At 41.3% G+C, this 25854-nt stretch overlaps 1 protein-coding gene across 5 annotated transcripts in view; it reads right to left on the reverse strand.

The window, feature by feature from the left end:
* Positions 1–933: 933 nt before the first annotated feature.
* ripor3 (RIPOR family member 3) overlaps positions 934–25854 on the reverse strand; it is a 54387-nt gene continuing 29466 nt past the window's right edge. For all 5 annotated transcript variants that reach the window (XM_047348873.1, XM_047348876.1, XM_047348875.1 and 2 more), the window contains 22 exons: positions 22668–22746; positions 22554–22577; positions 22399–22452; positions 22117–22266; positions 17016–17079; positions 16881–16924; positions 15033–15158; positions 12928–13073; positions 11399–11525; positions 6090–6244; positions 5601–5792; positions 4784–4874; positions 4385–4648; positions 4170–4312; positions 3929–4094; positions 3237–3366; positions 2963–3127; positions 2650–2814; positions 2277–2479; positions 1684–1767; positions 1515–1605; positions 934–1423 (listed from right to left, as the gene is read on the reverse strand). In XM_047348873.1, coding sequence (XP_047204829.1) covers positions 1323–1423; positions 1515–1605; positions 1684–1767; positions 2277–2479; positions 2650–2814; positions 2963–3127; positions 3237–3366; positions 3929–4094; positions 4170–4312; positions 4385–4648; positions 4784–4874; positions 5601–5792; positions 6090–6244; positions 11399–11525; positions 12928–13073; positions 15033–15158; positions 16881–16924; positions 17016–17079; positions 22117–22266; positions 22399–22452; positions 22554–22577; positions 22668–22746 — 2764 coding nt within the window. In that variant the 3' untranslated portion in view covers positions 934–1322. The remainder of the gene's footprint in view (positions 1424–1514; positions 1606–1683; positions 1768–2276; positions 2480–2649; positions 2815–2962; positions 3128–3236; positions 3367–3928; positions 4095–4169; positions 4313–4384; positions 4649–4783; positions 4875–5600; positions 5793–6089; positions 6245–11398; positions 11526–12927; positions 13074–15032; positions 15159–16880; positions 16925–17015; positions 17080–22116; positions 22267–22398; positions 22453–22553; positions 22578–22667; positions 22747–25854) is intronic.

Below are 25854 nucleotides of genomic sequence, written 5' to 3' on the forward strand. Positions count from 1 at the left end.
TGTGGTTTACGTTTTTCTGTCGCAGTAAAAGCAGATGTTCACATACACTTTATAGAAAGATGCAACATTTCCTTCTGACCTTAAATCAAACTAAATGTTTCCCGTTTCAGGTCAGATTGACCAAGACAACTTGGGAAATCCCAGATGATGTCATGACCTTTTGTTTCTGAAAGCTTCGTTAGAGTTACAGGCTCACCTGTGGATGTAGCTTAAGGTGACACCTCAAATAACCGGACCTCAAGTCTGGTTCATCCTGGGTACAATTTTTAACTTCAGTTCGATTATATGCAAGGATAAACATGGGAGTGTCCAGCCATCATTTTTCTGCACAGATGGCTGAAATGTACTCCCTAAAGAAGCCATTACTCCCAAAGATTCACATTAGTGTGTTAATGCAGTCAGAAAGACCTAAATGGCTCACGTCTGCAGGAAAAAGTGAGAAGCTTGCAAGCTTGAGAACATCGTCAGAACTGTTCTAGGCTTAAGACTTTCAGACGGATCAGAACAAGATATTGAGACTAAATCTCTCCTCAGTCTGGTAGTTGTTCCACTCAGATCACCAAACTCAAGCTCCTCCATCTTGCTCCAGACCTTGCTCTTCATTTACCTAAAAACATTGAACATTTTGATTTTTTTGTCTACATTCATTGCTTTTTAATATTTGATAAATGTTTAATAGCAGTTTTCATCCAAGCATAAAACCAAAAGTCAAAATGATTCCTAAAAAACATACAAATTTAATTTGTATTAAATTATACATTTTTAACCGAAGCTTGAGAAACAGCCTTGGAGCTCCAGTTTTCTAGTTCAGCCAGCAGAGGGCGGTATTCTTGTTTTTTGCACCATCTTCACGAAAAATAAGCTATAGTTTTTTTACCCTCTATTGAAAACCACAGATTGTGTTGGAAATAATACTCCAGCAGCATGAAACAGTTTGGGACCACCATTCTGGATTTATTCAGTCCTTGTGGGCTTAATATGCACAAAATATTTTAACTCATGCATCTTAATCACAAACTAAAAACATCAGCTATAATTAAAACAAATCTATTCTTTTTCCCAGCCATGTAAAATGAATTTAAAGCTGCATTTGTTTCTGCAACAGAGAATCTCTTAAACAAGGCAAGTTTCCGACAAAAATAAATTCAAGTTCTGCAGGTAAAACTCTGCAGGTAAAGCATCAGATCTTCCTTTACCTCCTCTGGTTTTCATTAATTAAAGAAAAAAGTTTTGTCCTCGTTTTCCGACAGGTTTGTAAAGTTTATCCGAGTCGGACTTCAGCCTGATTTTGATTCCGTCTCTAAACTCAGTTGAATCGTTTCCTATAAAATGGTGATCTCAGTCTCTTGGTTCTGGTAAGCCTCCTCCTGCATCTCAACGTACATCTGCTGCATTCTCTGGAAGGCCTCGTATCCCTTTTTACCTGGACGTCAACGAGAACAAAGACGTTTCACAAAAATGCAAACATGAAAACCCAACAAGCACAGCGGACAAACAGCAGTTCAAATTTATACCAAAGGACAAGATGGTTTCTTTGGCGACGCTGCATAGATCTTCATCCATGGATCTCCACAGATCCGCGATGTGGTCCACGCTCTCAGTTGCCTGACGAACAGAGACAGTCAATGATGAGCTGCACAGGAACAAGAAGCATCTGTTTGGTTCTTTTCTGGTTCTGCTCACCCTGAGACATTTCAGAGCCAGACAGGAGCCCTGCTGGGTCTGAACATCGGAGCTTCTCAGACTCTCCGTGTAGAAAACCACCGCCTGGAGCAAGAAATCAGAACAGTCAAAGTCAGGCAATTCAGAAACATTAAAATTCAAGCAAATTTTCAAAAATATCTAGAGAATTAAATAAAAAACTTTGAGGTTAAAGTTAAAATAAAATTCAAACATCAAAACATTGAGAATGAATTTAAATCATTCTTTGAGAATTAAGTCAAAGGGATATTAAACAATATGCATTTGTGAATAAATCTAATATATATATATAATTACTTTACATAAATTTTTACAGTATTAAATACTGTAAAAATACTTTAAAGTACTGTATTTTTAAAAGATCACTTTCAAGGTCCAAACTTTGATTGAAAAGTTAGACAAACCTTTTAAAATATCTGCTCTGGTTTATCAGTTTCACCAAATACCTTTTTTAGAATTAATTCAAACAAACATTAAATTCTTTAAAAATGCATTTGAAAATTTCTGAATATTTTGAAAATTAAATCAAGATTTCAAAAAAAAAAGTTGTACTTCAGAACCGCTGTTTGGGTCACCTTGGTTCTGAAGGACTTGCAGCCAGCAGCTCTATAGATGCAGTTGGTTGCAGCTTTGCAGACTTTATGATTGGAGTCGACCAGCAGGGCGGCGAGAGTCTGCAGTGTGCATCGCAGTGGGAGGAGCTCTGATATGCTCTGCCCCCTCAATTTATTTAAAGCCCTCCTCCGTTTAGGGCTGGTCAGTAATGACAGGATGTACTCTAAAAACGGGCCGCCAAAAACAACAAATAAACACCCGATAAGTGTGAAAGCAAGTTAAATGTACAGCTGGATGATTTAGCTAATGACTAAACCAGAGGTGAAAGGTTAGCACAAGACAGCAGTAATATGGGATGGTTTACTGACGTTTAGTTAGAAATGAAAGCTGTACCTTCTTTGGACAAGCGGGAGATGTGCTCTCCCAGATCCTGGAAGCTCCAGCGGTTCAGATAAACGGAAAGCTGGAAGAGGGTGACTCTCTCTGGGCTGCAGACGGATCGACGGCAGGGCAGCAGCCTGCAGACCAACTGCAGCTGCTGCAAGAGTCGGGCAAAAACTGGAGAGAGGAGGACAGAGACGAGTCCAAAGAGAAACTCTGAAAGACCTTCATGATCAAGACCAATGAGAAGGTTTCTAACACCTGGCCTCATTAGACAGTTTTTATTTCACGGAGTTTGCTCTCCATCATGGTAACTCCTGTTTACCTTTCTCTGACTGTCCAGGCTGCTTGGCTTTCACCTTATGAGTGTAGCGTTTCTTCAGTGTCCTGGAAAAGTTTTCCACGTTGCAGCAGAAAGGAGAGCTGCTGTCGTTCACACACTCCTCCCAGAACAGCAGGATACTTCTCGATCTCTGGGCTTTGGGAAGGACTGCAAGTTAAAGTGAGGAGCCTTAAATGAACTGAAACAATGAGCAGGACAGATTTGAGTCGAGCTTTTAACCGTTTCAGATCAGATTATATTTTATTTTTCCACCGACTGTCTCTTGGTGTGATGTTGTTGCTCTTCTCCAGCAGCAGACAGCTGACTCTGGCCAGAACCTCAGTCTGGTTGGACATCTCCTGCAGCAGCTCCCTTCGAGAAAGGCTGAAGTCACTTGTTTTCATCATCTACACGATGGACCGAAAACAGAAAGTAGACAGTTTTGTTGCATCCAGACCAGACCAGAGTCCTGTTGCAGAGCAAAGATCTTCCTATTAAACAACTGCAAGGTGGAGACACCACCTTTCAAGCCAGCTGGAGCAGTTAGCTCAGGAAGGCTGGGCCTAACGACCTGTTGGTCAGATGTAGACGTCGCTAGTTGAGGACAGAGATCATATATTGGCTATTTTTACTGCAAAATCTGCTGCTTCTAAAAACAACAGTTTTTTAAAGACATCAGTTTTTAACTTTTTGTAGTGAAAGTTGTGTGTTTCGGTAGGAAGGTGCAAACAGATTGTCTGCATCTGGATGTATTTATTTAAATAGAAACTTCCTGACTGAACGACACATCCTTAAATCACAACCTTCATTGAGTTGAGTCTGAGTAAAGAGATTGATCTAGTTTTCTACCATGAAAGAACAGGTGTGTTCCTCTACTTTATCTTGCAGCAGGCAAGAAAAACACATTTTCAGACTTTCCAGATAGGATTTGAGTTTTAATCTGATTAACAGCTTGGTAACATCCCATACCTCCTGCAGGATGCAGCAGATGTCCAGGTGCGTCTCCAGAGCCTGGTCCAGACCCCAGTTCCCAGAAGTCAGAGGGGCGATGACCAACTCCTCCTCTGAAGCTGACTGGCTGTCTTTAGACAGGGGGCCGAGACTCTTCAGAGTGCTCTGCTGGAATGAACTGATGCTGAAAGAGAGAAAAACTGTTGTTTCAGACAGAAGACATCTAATCATCACCAGCCTGCTGTGTCTGTGGACGCACCCGCTGTCTTTTAGCCTCACGCTGCCCAAACAGGAAGTGTCGTCATCTGCATTAAAGTCATTTGACAGGAAGTCAAAGCTGCCCAGGACTTCCTCGACGACCAGAGTTTCCTCTGATGAGCTTCTGAGCAGGGAGAGGTCGTTCTGAGGAGCACAGTGGAACATCATGCCAGTTCTGGATCAGCTGCTTCAGTGTTTGTGCGCAAACTCAGTTACCTTCAGGATGGTACCCAGGTGCTGAATCTGGTGCTGCAAAACTCTAAGCTCCTTATCAGTGCTGCTTTCACTGTGAAATGACTTCTCCAGCTCTGCCATCAGGGCTCCCAGCCTGGTGGACTGGGTTCGACGCTGGGCACTGCTCACCCTGGGTCTCCCTGAGGTTGGAGCTGCTGGTGGAGCTAAAGCTGGGGAGGCAACTGGAGGCTGAGTGGATGGCATGGATGGGAGGGTCTCAATGTCTGTTGGTTTGTTAGGGGACTCCTACAACGTGTGAAAAATGAAGTCTGATCAGAGAAGAAGTGACGAAAGAAGTGGAAAAGTTTAAGAACAAAGTCACAATGAAAAAGGTTAACAGACAAAGCTGGTTGGATCCAAAGATAACGCAGCGTCACCTACCTGTTCACCTCTCTGCTGCACAGTCGCTCTTTGTATCTCAGGGTCGGGTTCTCCTGAGGGGTGCTTTCTAAGGATGTCTGGAGTGCTAGACCTAAAGAAACATCAGCAGTAACATCTACAGTGTTAGCATCACAGTAGCTCCCACTGGCTTGCTCTATTCAAGATTTAATCTAGAGCTGCACAATATCAAATCACAAACATCGTTGCCACATCACTGTGTGCAGAAACAACGGCACGGATGCAAATTTTGCATGCAGTTTATGTTTTCACTGCCCCGATGCTAAAACCTGATGCATATTTTTATTGCCAGAGATGTTAAAGCTCGTGAAGATCGGTGGGAACGGTGATGAAGTGTGAAAAAAAGAGTGTTAAAATGTGGGTTAATTGTACTGGCAAATTGGATGGCACGTTTTGCTGATATTGCGACACCCTTTTTTAAACCTCCGTATTCAAGGCAATAAGAACCGATGCTGTTCTCCACATTTGACTCAGTGTTTCCAGTCGTTGTAATATATGTCTGATGCTTCTGCTTGGATGATGTTTGGATGTCTGGCGTAACAGGAAGACAACAGAGACGTTGAATGTGAGGACAGAACCACCTGGAGGATGTTGTGGACCTCAGGGAGGGATGGATGGATGGGATCTGACACTAGGAGTTAATGTGGGAACAGTTTTCTTTGGGAATTTGAGGAACTTCCATACTGGGAAAATGATTCCAAACCAATAATTTAGGGTTTCCATTCCCTACAAATGTTTATTCTAAATACATGGAAATTATACATTATAAAAGCGACAGGAAAGTAAAGCTCATTCTCACCTCAGTAAGGCCACAAGAGAAGCAGTTTTAGTTGTTTCTCCTGATGAAGTCTCCAACACACCTCCCCACTCCTCCTCGTCAACCTTCCCATTGAACCTCTGCCTCGCCTCCTGCTCCTCTTCCTCTCCAAAGAAAAGCTGTGTCCGACTTCCTCCCAGGCTGGTGGAGGGGTAGCTGTGAGCCCGAGTAAGACTGGAATAACATTTTACACATTTTAATAAAGAAAAGAAAATTAAGTTTGGTTTCATTTTATGCAAGTTAAACTGTTTATCTCATCAAGTCAGCTCCAAAAAAACTTCCTCACTGGCCTGAAGACTTATTAGAATAAAGTGATAAACCAGAAACTCAAAAGGTTTTTAAGGTCCCCAGATATCATATAGCCTTTAAGAAAGCATACAGAAAATAAATCTTAATTCTGTTTAATTGCAACAAACTGATCCTACATTAGGAAAAATAATCAGTCACAATCATATCTGAACTGATGCCTACCTGGTGATGTACGGACTTTGAGGGCCTGATTCTGCGGAGGTGTGTGAAGGGTCAGACAGGTAGCTGAGCAGGGACGCACCTCCTCTGTTAGGACGACCTTTAGACACCAGAGATGGGAGGGAACCCTCCTGATCCTGCAGCTCACGGACCATCGACTGAAAACGATGAAGAACACCAGTTTACACAAAGTTCTTGTTTGTAAAGGTCAGCTCAGCAGATTTAAATGTTTGGTTTTTTTCCTGTGTGTAAACGGTTTTACAGAACAGCGAGAATCACCATATTTACGATAGTACTTGTTCACCTGAAACAGATTAAACAAAAAAAAACGGTTCTGACCCAATAGAAACAAAACAGACGATATGAAATTTTAGATCTGGTCATGTTACAAGTTTATTAAATCCCAACATTTAAAGCTGTTTTAGTTGAGCTGGAAAGTAATTTGCTACATCCTCTTGTCCTCCTGATGTTTGTTCCTCTGGCTTCAGTTAGTGCATCAATTTAGTCATCGTGCTGTCTGTATGGAATAGCAGACAGCTCAATTTTATACTGGAATGATTTTTATATCGAATTATGAAACAACCAAAACTGCGAAGATGCAAAGGGAGAAAATGAGCTGTACCAGAGGGAACATGGTGACAATAAAACGAATTAAAACAGTCCAATGAGATTCAGACACATGACGTTTGTGAAATAAAAATGGCATTTAATCCAGAAGTGGTAAGGATTTATTAAAGTTGATATGTTGGACAAGAGAATCATCAGCCCATTAAAACCACACAAGTTTTACGAAAGCCAAAGTTTGCCTGTGGTCCAGTAGATGGTGGCAGACAGGAATGCAGTATTAATAATAGACAGAGATAGTTGTGTATTTTTAGGTTAAATTGTCCATCCTTAATCCACTCATAAATTAACACCCTGTAAGAATCGCAGCTCGGTCTTCGTCCAAAGAAGAAGCAAAAAACAAACCTCAGAAGGGTCCGAGTGTTTTTCAACTCCGAGTGGTTCATGGATGTTCAATTGTTTTTTGGTTACTCTGTACAGATGCAACACTGAACAGAACCCAACACGACAGATCGGATCGATGCATCTCCCACTTCCTGTCAGCTTCAAACTGATCAGTGTTCATCAGGTTCTTTTGGACTTTGTGTTCTTTAGCTGAAGACATCAGAGCTGCAGGTTCGTCACAGAGATCTTGGCTGGTAATATAGTTGCTTTGCTGGTGCTGTTAATGACCGTAAACATCTTCTCTGTAAAAGGTGTGTATCCAGATTGGAGAAGGATTGTTTTTCTCTGGTCCAGTCCAGATTCACTCTGATCCCAGCTGTGATTCCCTGAGTTAAAGCCCTCAGGACTGAATGTCTGATATCAAACCTCTCTGGATTATCGGGAAGCAGCTGGTAAGGTTCATCGCTCACGGCAGTCAGAGCTACAGACAAGATGAGGTGTGCACTAGCAGTGTTTGGATCCAGAAAAGGAGTGTAAGATATCATGTTGTTCCAGATGTTTGGCTGGTCTATCAGAGCTCCTGAGGGCAGCTGTGGATCATCCAGCAGATGGCAGCACTGGACTCTTTCCACAGCAGCCTTGTAGTTCAGCAGGAATGAAACGTCTTCAGCTCACAGATTCTTCTCTGCGGATCTGACTGCGTCTGAAAGAGCTGCCATCTCTCTGGTCAGGGCATCCATCTTCTCATTTATCATCTCACTCTTCCTCAGAACTTCCTCCCTCTGTGCAGCCAGGCTTGCCTCCTCTTCAGCTGCTAGAAACCACTGAAGCTTCATGAACTGCTTCTTAATCGCCATCTCTGTGTGTTAATCAGTTCTGCCATCAGATCAAAGTCATCCTCAACTTTCTTCCTGAGCTCCAGCTTCTTCTTTATAGGTTCCTGAAGTTCCTTCTTGTGTTGCTGTGCAGCTTCATAAACCGCGTTAAATCTGTGGTTGGTATGTTCTTCTGAATCTCTACTGGCTGCTGATGGTCGAGAAAAGAGCTCAAGCTCCTCAGAGTGCTGCCTACACCAAACCTCCTCAGAGGCCATTCAGTCTCAGAGTGGAACTGAAAAGCGAGAGTCAGTCAGTCATGAGGCCACTTCCTCCGTTACCAACTTCTCTGTGGAGATTTTCCAACCCACCTTCAGTATGTGGAGTGTGATCAGCTTCAAGCAGCAACTGGACTCGCTCAGAACAAGCTGGTTGTTTGTTCTGAAGGTAAATCTCTGCAGTTACAGAGAAAATGGTTTCCTGGTTTATTCCAGATGGAAAATTAGATTTACATTGTTGGAAAAAAGGTGAATATTCAGAATATTTTTATTGTTCATTGTTAACATACATTCTGCCATGTTTGCATGTATGTCATTTCTGTGCATCCATCTTTTTAATGGCCACTTCCGCCAATCCCTGAGAAGGCCCAATCTTCAGTGTCTTCCAGGTTACCTGTATAGAATCGAGGTGTTTTATGTGGCAACAGCTCCATTTCCTTTGGACCTTTCTCAGCAGTCTGGTCAGTGATCCTAGTGTCTTCAGCCACCTTGATTGCTTTGTTGGGTTCATGTCTCCAGGCAGGTCCGTTATCAGCAACAATCTGATGAGTCAACATCTAACTGGGACACATCGATATGCCTCTTTCAGAGGTCATTGTTTCTGAGCCATTTAGTCCAAGGTCGCATTTGCTATATACAGGTCCTTCTCAAAATATTAGCATATTGTGATAAAGTTCATTATTTTCTATAATGTCATGATGAAAATTTAACATTCATATATTTTAGATTCATTGCACACTAACTGAAATATTTCAGGTCTTTTGTTGTCTTAATACGGATGATTTTGGCATACAGCTCATGAAAACCCACAATTCCTATCTCACAAAATTAGCATATCATTAAAAGGGTCTCTAAACGAGCTATGAACCTAATCATCTGAATCAACGAGTTAACTCTAAACACCTGCAAAAGATTCCTGAGGCCTTTAAAACTCCCAGCCTGGTTCATCACTCAAAACCCCAATCATGGGTAAGACTGCCGACCTGACTGCTGTCCAGAAGGCCACTATTGATACCCTCAAGCAAGAGGGTAAGACACAGAAAGAAATTTCTGAACGAATAGGCTGTTCCCAGAGTGCTGTATCAAGGCACCTCAGTGGGAAGTCTGTGGGAAGGAAAAAGTGTGGCAGAAAACGCTGCACAACGAGAAGAGGTGACCGGACCCTGAGGAAGATTGTGGAGAAGGGCCGATTCCAGACCTTGGGGGACCTGCGGAAGCAGTGGACTGAGTCTGGAGTAGAAACATCCAGAGCCACCGTGCACAGGCGTGTGAAGGAAATGGGCTACAGGTGCCGCATTCCCCAGACCTGGGCTACAGAGAAGCAGCACTGGACTGTTGCTCAGTGGTCCAAAGTACTTTTTTCGGATGAAAGCAAATTCTGCATGTCATTCGGAAATCAAGGTGCCAGAGTCTGGTGGAAGACTGGGGAGAAGGAAATGCCAAAATGCCAGAAGTCCAGTGTCAAGTACCCACAGTCAGTGATGGTCTGGGGTGCCGTGTCATCTGCTGGTGTTGGTCCACTGTGTTTTATCAAGGGCAGGGTCAATGCAGCTAGCTATCAGGAGATTTTGGAGCACTTCATGCTTCCATCTGCTGAAAAGCTTTATGGAAATGAAGATTTCATTTTTCAGCACGACCTGGCACCTGCTCACAGTGCCAAAACCACTGGTAAATGGTTTACTGACCATGGTATCACTGTGCTCAATTGGCCTGCCAACTCTCCTGACCTGAACCCCATAGAGAATCTGTGGGATATTGTGAAGAGAACGTTGAGAGACTCAAGACCCAACACTCTGGATGAGCTAAAGGCCGCTATCGAAGCATCCTGGGCCTCCATAAGACCTCAGCAGTGCCACAGGCTGATTGCCTCCATGCCACGCTGCATTGAAGCAGTCATTTCTGCCAAAGGATTCCCGACCAAGTATTGAGTTCATAACTGTACATGATTATTTGAAGGTTGACGTTTTTTGTATTAAAAACACTTTTCTTTTAATGGTCAAATGAAATATGCTAATTTTGTGAGATAGGAATTTTTGGTTTTTACGAGCTGTATGCCACAATCATCCGTATTAAGACAATAAAAGACCTGAAATATTTCAGTTAGTGTGTGATGAATCTAAAATATATGAATGTTAAATTTTCATCATTACATTATGGAAAATAATGAACTTTATCACAATATGCTAATATTTTGAGAAGGACCTGTATATCCAAGTCAGTTGAGATGTCTCTTGACTGAGGAGGGTGCAGGTACTGATAATGCATGCACAATGACTTTATCCTGCCAGAAAACTGCAGATCGAGGTAAAAGTGACAAGCACTTCAAAGATGCCTCCATCTGTAGTGATTGGTGGGCAGTCAGAGTCCTCAGCTAAGGCATTTGGTTTCCTCAAGCCAATTTTTAACCCAAACTCGCTGCAAACATGAGACAGCTGATCAATAAGAAAACAGCTATACTCCAACATAATCTAGAACAAGCAGACCTTAGACAAGGATCTCATGATGATTTCCCAGAGATCATCCAGCTTTGAAGCAGAAGGAGGGATTAAGGTGCCTTTTTACCGTCTCTATACGTTTTGTGAATGGCCGATGAAGCAAAGGGGGTTGAAGCCCACCCGCCTCCGTTATGTCCCTGACTCACCAAATGAGGTAGTCACAGCCCAACATCAGCTGACTTGTCGAGGAAAAGCTGGGTTCACGGTCGAGGGAGACAGGAATAATTTTTGAAGAGAGAGACAAAGGTCCAGTTGATAGAAAAACGTATGTTACTTCCCTTCAGCTTCTTTTGTTAGTTGTTCCTCGCTGAAGCCATGCTAGGATTTGATTATCTGTTGGGTGAAGAATCAGTAACACCAAGCTAGACCATACTACTATGAAACAGATCTGCTTGTTTGAGAAATAAATTTTGCTTCATTTCCCACTCCCTGCTGTTATTTTTATGATTATTTTCAATTTGAATATTTTTTCAACGCAAACATATTGGGAAAAGGTTTTAGTGCAGCTCTGCATCACCTCCTAAATGGCATGGGGCCGGCCCAGGTGCTCTTAATGTTTATTATTCAAACTGGGCCTTAAGGCTCCTCTACAGTTGCCATGAATTAACGATTGTTGGACAAAGTTGGTTTAATCTGTACTAAAACCTCTTACCAGTATAAAAACATGTATTTTGAATCTTGCTGGTTATAGTTGACATAGTCGGAGTAGAGCCTGATAAGGTTTCATGTTGATGAACTGTAAGACATTTTCCCATGCAGTATGTTTTTGTACTCACTGTGAAGTATTTCTCTGTGAAGGAGGGGGTGTTCGGTGCTGTCCAGCTGTAGATTGAACCCTTCCTGCTCGACCCCGACTGTTTGCTGACGGACAGCGGCCTCATCTTCTCACTGCCGTCGAACGGGCTGAAGAAAACAGATCACACAGAGTCTTTGTCCTCATTTCTAAATATTCAACATACAGACTTTATTATTACAAGCTTGTATCTCGCAGTTTATTGAAGCATTTACTGGACAATACATGCAGTCATACTCAAATTAGAATATGCGTTCGGACGAGACTCGTTCGTCTAGAATGACCTTTAAGCAGGTATTAAACATACTTTTCATTAAGCCAACATTTCTGCATTAAAAATTAGTTTTTTTATTGGTCTGATTTAATATTTGAATCCTGAAACTCTTGTTTTCACTAGCTGCAAGTGAGAAATCATCATAATTAACAGAAATATAGGCTATAAAACATCAGTCTGTGTGTAAATAGTCTATATGAGGTGTTTTACTTATTGAGTTGAGTTATAACTGATTTTTTAGTAATATTCTAATTTATTGAAATGACTGTACAGTGTGACCAAATGGTGGTGGTGGTGGTGTATTGTTACTCCTCACCAACAAAATAGACATTTTATTTCATTGTTTACATTGTGGATCTGTATCCACGAAACAGTTTTTTGTGGAAGTCTTGAATAAACGTTCTTCAGGCTTCGTTAAGGAGTTTCAAGGTCTTTCTTTGATGAGTTTTTATTTATGTTCAGTCTGGTACCCAAACATTTTCTGTAATATAACTGTGACCTATAATTCATCTGGATACAAAAAGCCCCCTAATCCCAAGGAATGAACTGGTGTTCTAATAAGAGATGTTTTGGTTCTTTGTTACTTGCAGGAGTTAATTCTAATTTCTTTGATCAAATCTATGAAACATCTTGAATATTAACATGGTTTTAACAGACAGCAAACATCATTGTTGTTCCCAAAGAGCTGTTAGCTGAAAATTAGTTATACAGTAGCTGATGAGCTGGAGGATGATGCAAAGCTTGTGTCTTTCTAGGCGTCATTCATTGCACATTATTGGGAGAAATATCTGCAGATTTTTTGCCTCTTTGGGGGTCCTGTTCCCTTGTATTAAATGTTTTCTCATTCTCATTTTTTCCTGGTAGGAGAGGACTATTTCCGCAGCTGATGTTGAACGGCTGCACTTGTCAGTCGTGTCATTTTACACCCACACTGGCTGCAGGACTGCAGAGTTCACACTCATAAGGTCAAGATAAATATTTTGACAACAGTTTAATGTATTTTACTCTACAAATAAGAGCCAGCTGTGTTCACCAGTTCCTTTAATCTATGGTTCCCTCTAAAACTTTTACTCCATCCACCTAAATCATCATCTTGCCACTAACCCTTCAACCCTGGCATAAGGAACAGATTACGGTAAACCCGTCTTTCCTTTTTTCGCCTCTCTCAGCAGCTTCACATCACAGCGTTTTACATATGGAGGACTTATGTTGCTTATGAGATGTTTGTGTGTCCATACTTCCAGGTGACTTCCAGCTGCAGCTTGATCGTTCCCAGCTCTGTGATGTCCACCAACATCAGCTGCGGCCTCGCCACAAAGAAGTCCACGCTAGCACACGTTACCATGCCAATCAGCAGCCAACCCAGACCCTTCGCCTCAGTCACCTGAGAGAGGTGATTGAATGGATTACAAACATGCACACGCAAGATTCACAATCGCTTCTCTTCCACACAAACAGATGTGTTGATGAAAATTGGTCCTTTGAAGCTCAGCTTGACATTGAACAGCACTGAAACAGACACGCCTGAATTTCTGGCATGCCATTTTGCGATAATATATTGATTGTATATTTTTTCATATTTTTGCTTTTGAAAAATTGCATTGGTTGTATTTTCCATATTTGCATTTGGTCTTTAATAATCATTCTGTTTTATGTGCATTTTGGTATTTGCAAGGTGAAGAAACATCTATTTGACTATTAAATTCAGAGGCCTATCTATCCACCAAGGCAATGAGTAAACTGACGGAAACTCATGAAAGCTTTGCTCTGTCAGGATAATTAGGTGAGTTCAGGCAGGTAATGGACTACTTAGTGTCCTGCTCATTCAACAACGTCATGATCGAGACCCTGATCCAATACTTCGCGCGTATTGAGCCATGCAGCCCTTATTTGCTCAGGTAATTTTTAAGTCAGTTTCTTTCAAAACTGTATTAGATGCCAAGTGCAATATTTTGGTGGGTTTCCCCTCCACCATCTAAGTGGTTTTTTACCTTTTACAATTACATCCACAGAGAAAGACTGTATTAGCTGCTGCAGCTTCTTGTGTCATGTGAGCTCCTCTGCACTTTCACAGTTGTTTCTCAAAGTGTTTTCCCACTCAGTTAACTGGAGCAACAATGAGCTGTGCTATGAACCTTTGTCAGTAAGTTACAGCTGCTGCTAGGCTAACAGGCTAATGTTAGCCCACCCTGCTAACATTAGCCTAGACCAGGATTCTGCGACCTTTACAAAAGAACATCTGCAGCTCTAAATACACTGCATTTAGCCGGAATAGGGACAAAAATAGCTAAGACCTTTTGAAAAATTACAATTTATACTATTTGATAAAAAATCTACTTAATGCATTGCCATTTAGAATTAAAATTAAAGTGGTGTTTTAAATTTTTAGGTTTTAAACTAAAGCAAAACATACGGAGCCCATGAGGGGACATGGGGGAATTTTTTTTCTTTTGCGTCCCCACGCAATACTTTTGCGTTTGCTCGCAAAAGTTGTTAATCGCCTTGAGAAAGCTGTGCATTATGGAACAGCAGCACAGATGACAAACTGCTCACAAAACAAACAACACTGATATGGCATTGATATGGTTTATTTGTCATATATAGTTAACATGCAGACAACAATGCGATTAAATGCTTAAGATAAGAAGAACCGTTCAAATCACGATAAAAACAGAAGCACTGATGACGTGCAAAAAAAGTACACATCATGTAGCAGCAATAAGCAAATAAAGTGTCACAGATGTGTTTTTGTGCAGTATTATTGTCCAGAGTTCTGTAGTTTGACAGCTTGTGGATAATTAACTGTCTTTAAGTCTGATTGAAGATCATTTTATTTAAGGCCGATTTTAAAATAAAACTCAAATCTCAAAAACGGGTGTGGAGATTGTTCCATCTTTGCAGTTATCTGGTTTGGAAACTCTCCCACAAAGTATTGCGAGATAACGCAAAGACTATTGCGAGCGAACGCAAAAGAAAAAAAATGCCCCCATGTCCCCTCGCGGGCTCCGTAAAAGCAAACCTTTGCAAAAAGAGGATGGATATATTTTCTTTTAAGGGATGTTGACATTTGTGGAAAAGTATGTAAAAAAGAAAGATATAGATAATATTACTGGTACTTTTAGTGTCATTCTGTTGCAACAATTCAAAAGCAATTATTCAATGAACTAAAAAACTGCTAAAACCTGCATTTGTTATTATATATATTTAAAAACAGTAGTTGGGTTCTTTCTCATTTTTAGGTCAAAATTATTAAGAGCCGTTCTGGAAGGTCCAAAGAGCCACTTGTGGTTTCCTGATATTCAGTCCTTGAACAACACCGTTTAAGTTTGACATTTCCACCAACCTTAATTTCAAAGTTATGGTAAATGTGTGGGAGGAAGACCATCTCCTCTTCACCCCAAGACTGAGTGTCGTCCGACTCGATCCTTCCTCTGATTTTCCATCGCTGCCGGCCCAGCCGCACCACCACCTGGTCATGTGACAACATAAACGCATTAGTTTTAAGTAAGACCAAGTTTATAGATGGATTCCATCTAAACACGATCTCAGCAACAAGAAGAACAAGACTCAGGTAATTATGTTTGGAAGTAGTCGTTCAACTGACCAAAGACAGATTTGTCCAGTTCTACAGAGATCCTTTAGTAAACTGAGGCTTTTATCTAGAGTGAAATCATTTTTATCCTTGAGAGACATCGAAGGTGATCCATGCTTTTATTACACCCCAACTGGATTATAACTATGTTGGCGTTAGTCAGGCCTGCTTTGCATAACAGTAGTTGGTCCAAAATGCTGCAGCTCTTATCTGACAAACTAAAAGGCGTGAAAGTTTATTTCCCCAGTATTTGCTTCGCTAGGCCCATGTTCATTTTAGAATTGATTTTAAAGTTTTGTTCTTGACTTATATAGGCTCCTAGGTATTTGACCTCTTGCAGTGTTATATGTGCTCCAGATCCGTTAGATCTAATGATCTCTTGCTTTTAACTGTACCAAGGTGTAGGGGTTATAGCCCCTAAACAGTAGATAAAACTTCCAACACATCAGACAGGCTCCTGCTGTTGATGTTAGCAAGTCTCATTTAGAAACACATCTGTACTCACTGGCTTTTAATGCAGCATAATAGACATAGGATGGCATAGTGGGGGGTGTTTCCTTGCTGAGTTTGTCCTTTTGTATTTTGCCATGGTTTTTCTGTACAGCCCACTGGTAAACATTGCAGTGACTTTTAAACGTGCTTTATAAATAAACTTGAGCATGAAGGAGGCCTGCAGCAGATTATCTGAATCAGAGTCCATCCTGAGGTTTGATTCCTTTCATATAAAAACATATAACTTCACCAGATATCTGGTTGGTTGCAACCTATAGTCAAACATGCTTTGCAGTTCTAAACTCTGGAACAAAGTGCCATTGCACATTAGAAGCTCTCCTGTACTAAACATTTGCAGATTTGGAGGTCAGATTGCTGCATCCTAGGAGTCGAGCGTGTTCACAGATCCTTCCTCCCAGCTCTGTCACTGCTACCAACAAACTCAATAAGTTGTTAACATCCCTCCTATCATTTGCAGTTTTCCATTTTCTTGTTAATAGTCTAATTTTGCACTAATGTAGAGCACAGTTTGTACATTTTTAAATGATCTTATTCAGCTACACATTTTTAGAACCTGAGAATGCCATTTGTAATAAGTATATGTTGACCTTACTGTACAGTCTTTTATTTTATTTTTATTGCCATCTTTATGCATATCTTTATGTTTCAATTTGCCCTCACTTTGCTGCTGAGGGTCAATAAAAGATATTTCTATTCCATTTTGTTTTCAAAACATACTTTCATTCCCTGGCTTTTCAACCAGCCTAAATTGATGCTCTTTCTTTGTGTGATTTCATTTAATTGCATTATGATACTCTGATTTGTACAGCAGCTTGATAAACTACCTTCAAACGTACTTTATAAATAAAAATCGACTTCGCAAATGGATGTTTTTAGGGACAACATTAACCACTTTCCCACTCCACACCCTTATTTTCCTCTGTATTTAGCCTCATTATTCAACTATTACACTGATTTTAGTTATTCCTGTTATTGAGTGAATTATAGGAAACTCCTGCACCTCTTTCCCACATTGGACATTATTTTCACTCCAGGCCCGGGGAGACCCAGATGCTGAAATGTTCTATCTGTTGAGGAGAAACTCACCTCGTATTGGTCTCCAGGGCAGAGCCGAGCGAAACCAATCAGTCCTGCAAGTGAAAACGTATGTTTGCACGAAGGACTGGAAGATGATGGAAGATGATGTGAAACTGATAAGTTGAGCGCTGCTCTCAGACTTACCCTTCATTTTGATGTGCAGCTCTCCGAGGAGGATTTCTAAATCTCCCTCCATGGTCGACATGTCCTGAACAGAGCAGCAGGAGCAGAATAAGGAAGGGTTGGAGAGGTGGGGTAAAATTAGGATGTTCAGCTTTATTCCACAAGTCTTTCTTAAACATACAAAAAAGAAATTCATGTAAATACTGCAATATAAAGAAATGCTTGTGTTTAAACTAGTCCCCGTATCTGAAAGAAACATCACACTATTGCTTTTTACAATTACATTAAAAAGGGGAGAAATTCAGGGATCATTTTACTAATTTAGATTTTAAATATTAAAAAATAAAGTCTAAATCAATATTTCACAGACTGACATTTACCAGAGTTAGATTACTTTAGTCAAAAACTTAAAGACAGAATAACGATGCAATATCAACCCCCTTAATCCTTTAGACCCTTCACACCCATCTAAAGCACATATTAAACATATTCTTTCTAAAGTATCAAGATGCCGAGTGAAGCAATGCTTCTGCAACAGTACACTCAGAAATGCAATAACATCTAGGTTGATTAGCTTAACGCGGTTACAGGGAGCATCCAAAAAAGCATTTAAAAAGTAAGCAGAAGAAATTTACTCCAGGTCCGGAGTGCTTCAAATTTTCTTTTGCTTGAACACACCTGATCTAAGTAAAAGGGGCCATTAGCAGGCTCATGCATTACACAGAGACATGCTGAGAAGATGATTTAACCATTTTAAATCAGAAGACTTCTACATTTTGCAGGAAACCAGCCTTTGATGACAGAGTTCCCTAACCCTCTAAGTGGGAAGATCCTTAGTTTTGCCCTTTAAAACAGCAGATACAGTGCCTTGCGAAAGTATTCGGCCCCCTTGAACTTTTCAACCTCTTGCCACATTTCAGGCTTCAAACGTAAAGATATAAAATTCAAATTTTTTGTGAAGAATCAACAACAAGTGGGACACAATTGTGAAGTGGAATGAAATTTATTGGATGTGTCAAACTTGTTTAACAAATAAAAAACTGAAAAGTGGGGCGTGCGATTTTATTCGGCCCCCTTGCATTAATACTTTGTAGCGCCACCATTTGCTGCAATTACAGCTGCAAGTCTCTTGGGGTTTGTCTCTATCAGTTTTTCACATCGAGAGACTGAAATTCTTGCCCATTCTTCCTTGCAAAACAGCTCCAGGTCAGTGAGGTTGGATGGAGAGCGTTCGTGAACATCAGTCTTCAGCTCTTTCCACAGATTCTCAATTGGATTCAGGTCTGGACTTTGACTTGGCCATTCCAACTCCTGGATACGTTTATTTGTGAACCATTCCATTGTAGATTTGGCTTTATGTTTTGGATCATTGTCTTGTTGGAAGATAAATCTCCATCCCAGTCTCAGGTCTCTTGCAGACTCCAACAGGTTTTCTTCCAGAATGGTCCTGTATTTGGCTCCATCCATCTTCCTATCAATTCTGACCATCTTCCCTGTCCCTGCTGACGAAAAGCAGGCCCAAACCATGATGCTGCCACCACCATGTTTGACAGTGGGGATGGTGTGTTCAGGGTGATGAGCTGTGTTGCTTTTACGCCAAACATATCGTTTTGCATTGTGGCCAAACAGTTTGATTTTGGTTTCATCTGACCAGAGCACCTTCTTCCACATGTTTGGTGCGTCTCCCAGGTGGCTTGTGGCAAACTTTAAATGAGACTTTTTATGGATATCTTTGAGAAATGGCTTTCTTCTTGCCACTCTTCCATAAAGGCCAGATTTGTGCAGTGTACAACTGATTGTTGTCCTATGGACAGACTCTCCCACCTCAGTTGTAGATCTCTGCAGTTCATCCAGAGTGATCATGGGCCTCTAGGCTGCATCTCTGATCAGTCTTCTCCTTGTTTGAGATGAAAGTTTAGAGGGACGGCCGGGTCTTGGTAGATTTGCAGTGGTCTGATACTCCTTCCATTTCAATATGATTGCTTGCACAGTGCTCCTTGGGATGTTTAAAGCTTGGGAAATCTTTTTGTATCCAAATCCAGCTTTAAACTTCTCCACAACAGTATCTTGAACCTGCCTGGTGTGTTCCTTGGTCTTCATGATGCTCTCTGTGCTTTGAACAGAACCCTGAGACTATCACAGAGCAGGTGCATTTATACGGAGACTTGATTACACACAGGTGGATTCTATTTATCATCATCAGTCATTTGGGACAACATTGGATCATTCAGAGATCCTCACTGAACTTCTGGAGTGAGTTTGCTGCACTGAAAGTAAAGGGGCTGAATAATATTGCACGCCCCACTTTACAGTTTTTTATTTGTTAAACAAGTTTGACACATCCAATAAATTTCATTCCATTTCATGATTGTGTCCCACTTGTTGTTGATTCTTTACAAAAAATTAGAATTTTATATCTTTATGTTTGAAGCCTGAAATGTGGCAAGAGGTTGACCAGTTCAAGGGGGCCGAGTACTTTCGCAAGGCACTGTAGTTGTACGCCTTCACACTTTCTAATTGAAAAACAACGATGATACAGGTGAAAAAGTTCAATATTTTTTGTCACTCATATCCGAAGGTGAAACTCAGATTCATTACAGAGTGAAATATTTCAAGCCTTTATTATCTTGTAATTTTGATGGTTATGGCTTACAGAGAATGAAAACCCGAAATTCCACATCTCTGAAAAATTTGAATGTTGTGAAAAGTTAAATATGGGAAACTCTTGGTGTCACCTGCTAATTAACTCCAAAACACCTGCAAAGATTTCTGGAGTCTCCAAAGGGTCCCTCAGTCTGGGTCAGTAGGCAACAGTCATGTGGATGACTGTTGCCTGGACCGATGTCCAGAAGACAGACATGGACATCCGCCATAAGAAGGTCAATCCACAAAAGGCCATTGCTAAAGAAGCTGTTCAATATGTACCCAAGCATATTCTTTTATTTATTTTGTTTTGTATTTTTTTACCTTGTCCTGTCCGGCAGAATATCGCTCAGAATTGTTGTCTGAGTGCCAAGAAATTGCATAACAGATTTACTTTCACAAGCAGAGCATCACAGCTAATGCTTTAAAGCTCTGCTTGATATTTATAAAAGAAACTTTATTATAAACTTCTTTGGGACTATTTCAATTGTTACGGACACGGAGACTGAAATGAAAAGGAAAAAAGAAGCTCAAAAAAAGAGAGAGATGGGGAAAAAGGAGAGAAAAGGAGGAAAGAGTGCAGTAGAGAAAGAAGGATAAAGAGAATACAAGATTACACCCTGCTTGCTTATACACCTGCAGCTGTTTTTTTTTAAACAAAATAGTACACGGTAATTCTGTATGTAAAATGTACTTAGTGAGAGGTGCAGCCAAATATAGAACATCTGTGTTTCTGTCAACACCTGAAGCTCAACACCTGTGAGTATGGGTGTGGACGCACTTTTGTATACAAGGTTTCTCCACAAAAATATGCAATAGCGAGTGTGAGGACCCACAGACTTGGCACATGGTCCCTGGACGGACACTGAGGAGATCCGAGCCACAGACATCTAAAGGCCCCCCAAAGCACAGGAACCCCAGGAGAACCACCGCCAGGACTACCGCAACCCCCCCAGAGAAGAGCAGTGGAGAGTCCCAGGGGGACCACCCAGCAGCAACAGTGCAGAAGCACCAGGGAGCCGCAGCGACGAGTCCACAGGCCCCGCTGGCAGCCGTCCACGCCCGAGCAGAACCAGCCATGGACCCAGAGGCCCAAGATCCCGGGACACACCACCCCCCAAGCGGAGGCCCGACAGAGCCCAGGGGGCCAGGCCCCGGCAAGCAGCCACCGGGAGTGAGCCAGCACACACCAAAGCACCCGGCCCTGGACACCGAGAACCACAAGTACACCAGCGGGCAGAGACTCCAACCACCGGCAGGTGGTGTGGCGGGGAGGAAGCTGATCCAGGAGAGGGAGCAGTCCAAGACCCAACCTGTCGCAAAAAAAAAAAACAGGCACACACAGTCACAATCACCCACTCCCACCCTCATGCATACACATAAAACCACTCACACCCAACGTAAGGATAAAGTACCCAAGCATATTCATAAACGTTGTGTGGAAGGAAAAAAAATGGGTACTAAACTTCAGAGGATTGTCAAGAAAAATCTATTCAAAACTTCACCATTCAGTCATCTGCTGGTTCTGGTCTGCTGGGTTTTCCAAAGACCAGAGTCAACACAGCCATCTACCAGGGAGTTTTAAAGCACTTCATGCATCCTGCTGCTGACAAGCTTTATGGAGATGCTGATTTCATTTTCCAGTAGCACTTGGAACCGGCCCACACTGCCAAATGTATCAAAACCTGCTTCAATGACCACGATGGTACTGTACTTGATTGGCCAACAAACTGGCATGACCAGAACCCAATAGAGACTCTGGAGTATTGTCAAGAGGAAGATGAGCGACACCAGAACCAACAATGCAGATGACCCAAAGGCCACTATCAAAGCAACCTGGGCTTCCTGAACACCTCAGCAGAATTACAGGCAAATCTCCATGTCACACTGTACTGATGTAGTAATTCATGCAAATGGAGCCCAGACCAAGTACTGAATGCATAGAAGTGAACGTTCTTTGGCCTGCCATTTATGAATTTTATTTATATTTTAATTTAATTTAATTATATTTTAAGTATAAAAGTCCCTCCATTCCACACTAATCGTTCAAATTAAGGACTTTCAGCAAAAACAAGTTGAAAGACTTTCTGGCAGAGAAATTCAGTTTACCATGACCAGCAGATGAAGCAGCCTGTGTGGGCCTATAATGAAGAATGGCATGCATTGAAACCAAAACTGACACAAAGTGGCCGATTTACGAGTCGAAAGGAATTCGTAGCATCTAAATTAACAGTCTGTCTAAATACAGAGCAGAGCTGTAGTTTAGAGGAGCATCGCTTATTCCTGTCCAAAAGTCAGACTTCTCTCTCCACTTTTATGTTGAGTTTGTAAAAAGCCCGACTCAGCTGCAGTCTATTAATGATCAGAATGATGACAGGAAATGTTAATTTAAAAAAGGCTTCATGTCACTGTTACATCTAAACATGCAGCGTCTTACATAAGTATCCATCCCCAACCATATTAACATTTTGTCATGTACCTGGAGGCTGTGGCGGTGATTGCGGCCGAGCTCCAGCAGACTCTCTCTGGAAGCTCTGGTAGATGGAGAAAGTGAGAAAGCTCTCTTCATGTTCACTGCTCCTTGACACAGCTTCCACTGAATGCAGTAGGTCTCATACAACTCCTCCACCTGCAGAAACAAACAGAAACCACTTCTTAATCATGATGTTTTAACAGTGGAGAAAGGGTTTCCTCTTCAAAAATCTAAACAAAATAAAATGTTATGGTTTAAACAGCGTAAATCTACTCCTCTGTAATTTACCTTGCTGATCTGAAACTCTAATCGCCGTATGTATCTCTCCAACACTTTAATCTCCTGTGAAAACAGACATTTTATACAGGATATGTTCTTTTTATGTCATCTTTGATCTTTACCAGTTAATTTAAAATGTACTGAAAGTAAAACAAACATTTTACCTTCTCCAGATCATAAAGAAACGCCTGGAAAATTGAGGAAATGCATTAACACCATAAATGTTGCAACAATTCCCACAAATACGATAAATGATCATTTGTTCCAGTTTTTCTCACCAGTCTGGAATTCCTCTTGGTTTCTTTCTGCTGTGAAGACAGGAGCTCCATTTCTGCCTGGTGGACCTCTAAATATTCACTGCACACACACACACACACACACACACACACACACAGGACACTTTGGTGCCTTTGTAAAATCCATTTATAGTAAAACCAAAAACTAAACAAAAAGTACACCAGGGGTCCCTCTGAGCATCTTCCACCAATATTTTGACGGCAGTAGTGACTTCTTAAATAAAGAACCAGCTTAGAAAATTAATAGTTTTCCATTACTCATGAAAAATATACAGTAAAGTCCAGCAGGTTTTAGATGAACACAGTTGAATTAGATAAATAGGTCATCATTAGAATTCTCCAGAACCTGATGAACCAGTTGAATCATTTGAATCTTGAATACTGGAGCTGGGATACAACCAAAAGTTGCAGAACATTGTCGTAAACCAGAACAGAACCAGTCTTTAATATCACTGCTCACAGCGCTGGTAAAGACATCAAGAATAACTGTGGATCAAGAAGGTTCTGGGACATTTTTTGAACTACAAACAACCCCAACCCTTTCATTGTCAGCTATGGTTCTGTCCATTCCTTTGAAAACAGTTTTTTTTTTTGCTGCATGACCACCTTCTGTCCACATGCAGAAACACTTTCCAAAGAGAAGAATATTCAAACCTCAGTTTCTGCCATGTCCATGAGGGTTGGATCTACAGGGATTATTAAAAACAGTCACAAAGGCGAACCTCTTGTGCATGCCCACTTTGAATTTCTGTGCTGAAACCAGAACAGTAGTGGAGATGTTTGTTTCCCCCACCTTCGTGTCCCTTTATCCTGACCGTTTCCCTGTAGCTTCAGATATAATTTGATGGTTGTTTATTTCAACAAATAAATTTGCTGTTTATTTCCCATTCTGCAGGGCTGTCAGGTTAAACGGGTGGAACCCACAGCACTGTACGCCCTGCGTTTGTGAGCATGTTCATTTGGTTAGCAAATCCTACTGGCTTTTACTGCCTGCAGCTAGAATGTACTTTACTGGGTTGTGCCATCATTCCCAGATCTGAGCTCTAGCCGCTTTAGTGTGGCACAGGATCTACGTTTGATGCTGTCGCCACCTGCTGCCACAGTTTAGACATTGCAGCATTTTGATTGGAATCTCAAAGACTGTAGATGGACATTTCTTTTCCCAGAGAACAACCAAAAAAATATCCCATTTCATGTAGCTTTGGCTTACGAACGGTCCATCATAAACCTATTAAATCGACGGGCAGTGTTGGGGTACAGATGACTCAATGGTAGAACCAATGAACTACCGGAAAGGATTCAGTCATTTGTTGTAGCCATGGGTGGTTTTATTTATTTGTTCACCGTGCTGAACCTGTACAACCAATTAAACACAAAATGCAGTTTTTAAGTTATGCTTTTTTTATTATGGGAGAATAATTTCCAACCTATATGGTCCTGTGTGAAACAGTGTTTGCCTCCTAAACCCAATAACCGGTTGGGCCACCCTTAGCAGCAACAACTGCAAACAAGCGTTTGTGATAACTTTCAATGAGTCTTTTTGGCCCACCCATCTTTGCAGAGTTGTTTTAATTCAGCCACATTGGGGTTTTTTTTTTTTAGCATGAACGGCCTTTTTAAAGTCAAACCACAGCATCTTAATAGGATTCAGGTCAGGACTTTGAATAGGCCTTTTCAAAGTCTTAATTTTGTTTTTCTTCAGCCATTCAGAGTTGGACTTGCTGGTGTATTTTGGATCATTGTCCTACTACAGAAATCAAGTTCGTTTCAGCTTGAGGTCATGAACAGATGTCAATTCAGTTTTATTTATATAGCGCCAATTCACAACACATGTCGTCTCAAGGCGCTTTACAAAGTCAGATCAATCCAACCTTCCAGATTCCCAGTCAGATACATATATTCCAGTTAATCCTAACCATTGAACAGTGCAGTCAGAGTTAGTTATTTATTCAAATTGGATAAAAAGTTTTTCTATCTAAGAAAACCCAGCAGATTGCATCCAGTCAGTGACTTGCAGCATTCCCTCCTCCTGGATGAGCATGTAGAGACAGTGGACAGTCACTGGCGTTGACTTTGCAGCAATCCCTCATACTGAGCATGCATGTAGCGACAGTGGAGAGGAAAAACTCCCTTTTAACAGGAAGAAACCTCCAGCAGAACCAGAACCAGTGTGAGCGGTCATCTGCCACGACCGACTGGGGGTTTGAGAGAACAGAGCAGAGACGCAAAGAGAACAAAGAAGCACTGATCCAGGAGTACTTTGTGTAAATGTTAATGGATGTAGCTCCTTTAGTTGTTTCACCTAGAAAGAAATAACAGATAAACTCGGAGCCAGTTTTCAAGGTTAGAGTCTGAAAGAGAGCACATAGAGTTAGTCACAGTAGAAGCTCAGTCAATTTCCATGTCTAGGAGAGAGAAAGGGTTAAACACTAAAAGACAGGGCCATGTGGATCATCTGTAGAAGGTGAGCATTAAGTTGTTAGCAGCAGAAGCTCGGACGACGCCCCACTCCAGAAAGGTGTCACAGGTAGACACAGAGCCAGGCCAGGTGTACCTTCTAGGAAGAGAATAGAGAGAACAAGGTTAAAAGCTGAAATAACAGCAAATAATGCAAAATTGGAGAGTAGTGTGAGAATGTAGCAAAGAGGGTGAAAGTGGTCATTATGTCCTCCAGCAGCCTAAACCTATAGCAGCATAACTACAGAGATAGCTCAGGATAAACTAAGCCACTCTAACTATAAGCTTTATCAAAAAGGAAAGTTTTAAGCCTAGCCTTAAAAGTAGACAGGGTGTCTTCCTCACAAACTAAAACTGGGAGCTGGTTCCACAGGAGAGGAGCCTGATAACTAAAGGATCTGCCTCCCATTCTACTTCTAGAGACTCTAGGAACCACCAGTAAACCTGCAGTCTGAGAACAAAGTGCTCTGTTAGGAACATATGGACCAATCAGATCTCTGATGTATGATGGAGCTATATCATTAAGGGCTTTATATGTGAGGAGGAGAATTTTAAATTCTATTCTGGACTTAACAGGGAGCCAATGAAGGGAAGCTAAAATAGGAGAAACATGATCTCTCTTTTTAATTGTCATCAGAACTCTTGCTGCAGCATTTTGAATCAGCTGAAGGCTTTTAACTGTCCAGAAATTCTCCTTCAGGATTTTTTGGTA

The sequence above is a fragment of the Girardinichthys multiradiatus genome, chromosome 20 (genome assembly GCF_021462225.1).
Source record: "Girardinichthys multiradiatus isolate DD_20200921_A chromosome 20, DD_fGirMul_XY1, whole genome shotgun sequence".
Taxonomy (NCBI): domain Eukaryota; kingdom Metazoa; phylum Chordata; class Actinopteri; order Cyprinodontiformes; family Goodeidae; genus Girardinichthys; species Girardinichthys multiradiatus.